Source organism: Stegastes partitus, unplaced genomic scaffold (genome assembly GCF_000690725.1).
Source record: "Stegastes partitus isolate 25-593 unplaced genomic scaffold, Stegastes_partitus-1.0.2 Scaffold1540, whole genome shotgun sequence".
NCBI classification, from domain to species: Eukaryota; Metazoa; Chordata; class Actinopteri; family Pomacentridae; genus Stegastes; species Stegastes partitus.
Genome location: NW_007579271.1, coordinates 169571 through 174047, shown reverse-complemented (window position 1 = coordinate 174047; position 4477 = coordinate 169571). Strand labels below are relative to the sequence as shown.

Below are 4477 nucleotides of genomic sequence, written 5' to 3'. Positions count from 1 at the left end.
CTGCCCGGTGTACCTACTACTCACAAATCATCCACTCCAGCTCCAGCAAACCCCAAGACACTGTTCTCCACCATCACTTCCCTCCTGAAGCCCCATGACAACACCGCTCCATCCTTCACATCCGATAAATGCCAGACTTTCCTCTCATTTTTTCAATCCAAAATAAACTCCATCTAAAACAGTCTCCTTGCTTACCAGCTCCAAATCCACCTCAAGTCCAATAGCCTGTATGAAGTATTTCAATCTGGTTTTCATCCCAAACACAGCACTGAAACAGCTGTCTTCAAAGCATCCAACAACCTCCTTCTCTCCGCAGACTCTGGACATGTCAGCATTCTCATCCTCCTTGACCTCACCGCTGCCTTCGACACCATCAACCACTCCATCCTCCTCTCGCGTCTTAAAAAATCCCTCCACATCACTGGCACAACACTCACCTTGATCAAATCATACCTCTCCAAATGACAACAATTCCTCCATATCAATAACCACTCCTCCTCCACTGCTCCCCTGGCACAAGGTGTCCCCCAGGGTTCCGTGCTTGGCCCCCTGCTCTTCATCATCTACATCCTCCCTCTTGGTAATATAATCTGTCGTCACCATCTCTGATTCCATTGCTACGCTGATGACGTTCAACTTTACATCTCCACCTAATCCATTACCTCCTCCACCCTTTCCTCTGTCTCAAACTGCCTCTCTGAAATAAAAGCCTGGATGCAAACCAGCTACCTTCAACTAAACTGTGATAAGACTGACCTCATGTTCAACGTCCCCAAATCCCTCACCCAGTCCTTCCATCACTTCTGCCTTACTGTTGGAAATTCATCCTTGACTCCCTCCTCTTACACCCACAACCTTGGACTAATCTTCCACACCAACCTCACTTTTGAGCAGCACATCAAACAGGTCACAAAAACAACTTTTTTCCATCTAAAAAATGTTTGCTCGTCTCTCTCCCGTCACCCACACCCGCTCATGTGATCACATCAGCCCTGTTCTTCAACATCTCCACGGACTTCTTGTAAAACAACGCATCCCATTCAAGATCCTCCTCCACACCTACAAAGCCCTCCATCATCTGACCCCCTCCTACCTCACAGACCTACCCCAGGCCAACACCCCTTCCCGCAGTCGTCAATCTTCCTCTGCTCACCTCCTCACCCCACCACCAAGTACCAAGCACTGAACCTGGGGGGACAGAGCCTTTTCTGCTGTTGCTCCTCTGGAACTCCCTTCCTTCTCCCATCCGACACTGCTCTGATCTCCACACATTCAAGTCCCTTTTAAAAACCCACCTATTCAAGATTGCTTTGAATGTTTTGTTTTACATTTTATACTTGCTTTCTATACCTTGCTTTTCATCTGCTTTTTATTCAACTTATTTGTTTGTGTTTTTATCTTGCATCCTGTAAAGATACTTTGAGTATCTTGAAAAGCGCTATACAAAGTAAATGTATTATTTTTATTATTGTTATATTATTATTATTTCAGTAATTAGTATTTGCTGGCCCTTCAGCCTCCAAAACGAAAGTGTGTGTGTTTGTAGATGTGCAGGCTGGGAAAGAAAACACTTACGCTTGTAAACAACAACCAAAATAACCACGAGGACCAGCACAACTACACAAACGACTGCAGCTATGACTGCAGTTAACCAAGAGGTATCTGTAAGACAAAGTCACAGACGTAAAAATGAACAACGGCCAACTGTAAACATACAAACTTCATCCACAACTGTCTGCATCGCTGAATACACAGAAATTCAATCACAGACATGTTTTCAGTCAGACAGACAGCTTCCTCTTCCTACAGCTGCTGTAGGTTTCTGGAAATAAAGTACTTTCTTACCCAGACTCATGGCAGTAGTGGACGGGGTTGAACAGACGGAAGTCGCCGTTGAATGCTCTGATGTGGACGGAATGATAGAAGGTGTTGTTGTTCGAGAAGCTGGAAACACAAATGCAGTGAAGTTGCACATGAAAGCAGTGACAGATTAACAGGATGCCACGACAGATAGAATATCAAAGTATGAAAAGTGCAAGAAAAAAAAAAAAAAATCTTGTTAAATGTTTGGAAAATCTGCCATGATGAGTCGACTTTCATAAAAACATACAACCTGAACCAGTGATGAAGGCTAGAAATGAGCTTCAGCCTGACAAATGTCAGTTTTGTTGCATGAAACTCAACAGAGCAACAAATAAAGATGCATGTTCAGCAGTAATCAATAATTACTGTCTTCCTTTGCTTGATTGCTGTCTGTTAAGTCCCGTTGTTGCCTGTTGTTACTTCATTTAGTTTTATGATGATGCTTCCCTGTCTGTCATCAGTCATAGAAAACCTTGTACTTAAAACAGGCAGTGTGCTTCTTGCTAGAATTAATTAATTACCCTCCTGGTAATTACAACGATGTGTGAAGCTGTTTCCAATAGTTGCTATTCATGCCTTAACACAAGATGAAACCTCAGAGGCTGAAGATGTGAACGACTCACTTTTAACGTCCAGATGTACTTTTGTGTGTAAAACTCTAGAAGTGGAAGTTCTGTGAGTTGATTTTTTTCCACACCAGTAGACACCAGCATCCTGTAAAGACACATCTCTGATGGACACTGTGAAGCCACCAGCTGTGTTCGTGAGAGTGAATCTCCCATTTGACTTTCGAGAAGATTCAGTTGATAAAATGTCCTCACAGAAAAAACCATTGTCTTTGCAGAAAAGATTGGACTTCAATGCTCCATGTCCACATGCGATGGTGGTTTTAGCTGTTGTGTACGCAGTGTGAGTAAATGGTTCTGGGCACCTCCTATCCTCTGTAAATAAAACAGAAAGAGAAGTGTTTTAGTGGTTTATATTCTATTACAACATGTAATCTGTCTTTTAGACAGTGAAAGTCGTAGACTCTCCAGAATATCAGAAAACTTGGGATTCTAACTGAAGTGTTTTCAAGTCCTGACACTTTGATGAACAAAACCAACAACAACAATAACAATAACAATAACAACAACAACAACAACAACAACAACAACAATAACAACAACAACAACAACAACTAAAACAGCAGCAATAATAACATCAATACCAACAATAATAACCACAGAAACAACAATGATAACAGAAACACAACCACCACCAACAGCTATAATCAGAACAACAACAGTTATCATAATTATGAGGAAAAAGTTTCTTACCATCTTCAATCTCTATTTCATTTATGGCAGGTTTAGAGTTAGGTTGTTTGAAAAATTGACATTTGTACTCCCCAATGTCACTGCGTCTAATAGATTTGATGGACACCCTGAGACTTTTATGCTGTGTGTCATGGTACAGTGAATATTTGCCAACTTTTTCCCTTACGTTGTTTCTAGAGATTGGTACCGGCGGTCCCTTGGGGACTGCTACTTTGATCACTTGATAATTTTTGTTGGTTTCAGGATATTTGCAGGTGAATTCAACCTGTCCTTTTTTACATACTGTCACTTCAACTTCATCTGAGGCTTCAATACCTGTAGATGGAAGAGAAATATTTTTATGAGATTTTTAAGAAACTGCAGTGATGGAGTCTGCATGAGATGTCTGTTGTAGTTCAGTTAAATGTGTTGATTGTTGACTGGGAGTTGCAGTATACTTTCCTTTGTATGCTAAGTTTGTTTTTAGACACACACACACACTATATATATATATATATATAGTGTGTGTGTGTGTGTGTGTGTGTGTGTGTGTGTATATATATATATATATACATGTATATAGTTGTAATTGCTGGATTTATGGGACTGTAGGACTTTAGTTTATATTGTTTGCAGTTGTAAAGTATATTATACACAGTGCAGAGTTAAAACACATCAGATTATAAATTGATCTATATGTTAGAGTCAACAATGTGCTGTGTAAAATAACATGAATTTGTTTGTAATATCAGTAATAAAGTGTTAGTTATGTATTTACCTGTCATCAGTGAGAGGATGAGAAGCAAAAAGCTCTTCATTGTGTTGGTTTTGGGTGCTCAGGTCTTTAGTCTCAGTTATCTAGCTGCAGTTGTTTTCTTCTTGTTGGTTCGTCTCCAGTGTTTTGGTTCCTGAATTTTTGTATGTTACTAAAAAATGCCCTGCCCTGTTTTCTGTTTAGCAATCACCTTTGTTCTCTTGAACGTAGGTCCTTCCTCATTGTGCCTCGCTTATGTGCTTTGGCAGAAGAGAAGGAAACCACTGATGATGAAGTTCCAGACTGGTGTCTGAAACCTGATGTATATTTCAGTACATTTGCTTGTTAACCGTATAAGGCCCAGGCCTTTGTCATTTTATTTGGTCATTCTGAGGGCTGGCCATATATGCTGCATGTTGTTTTCTTAAAACAGTCAAAGCTACCAGATCTTCCGTCATTACATCCAGAAGAAGATACTTTTGAGGACCATGGGGTAGAAATAGATGTTTGATGGTGGTTAATTAAGTTTTTGTTTTTCCCTTACCGTACCTATGAGTTGAGT

At 40.5% G+C, this 4477-nt stretch overlaps 1 protein-coding gene across 1 annotated transcript; it reads right to left on the bottom strand.

Moving 5' to 3' along the window:
* Window positions 1–861: 861 nt before the first annotated feature.
* On the bottom strand, window positions 862–4018 carry LOC103371191 (uncharacterized). Its single transcript, XM_008300431.1, has 6 exons — window positions 3940–4018; window positions 3183–3497; window positions 2487–2804; window positions 1846–1944; window positions 1572–1662; window positions 862–883 (listed from the first exon to the last, which is right to left on the bottom strand). The coding sequence occupies exons 1-6, from the start codon at window positions 3977–3979 to the stop codon at window positions 862–864; spliced, it is 885 nt and encodes a 294-aa protein (XP_008298653.1). The 5' UTR covers window positions 3980–4018.
* Between the last annotated feature and the right edge of the window lie 459 nt (window positions 4019–4477).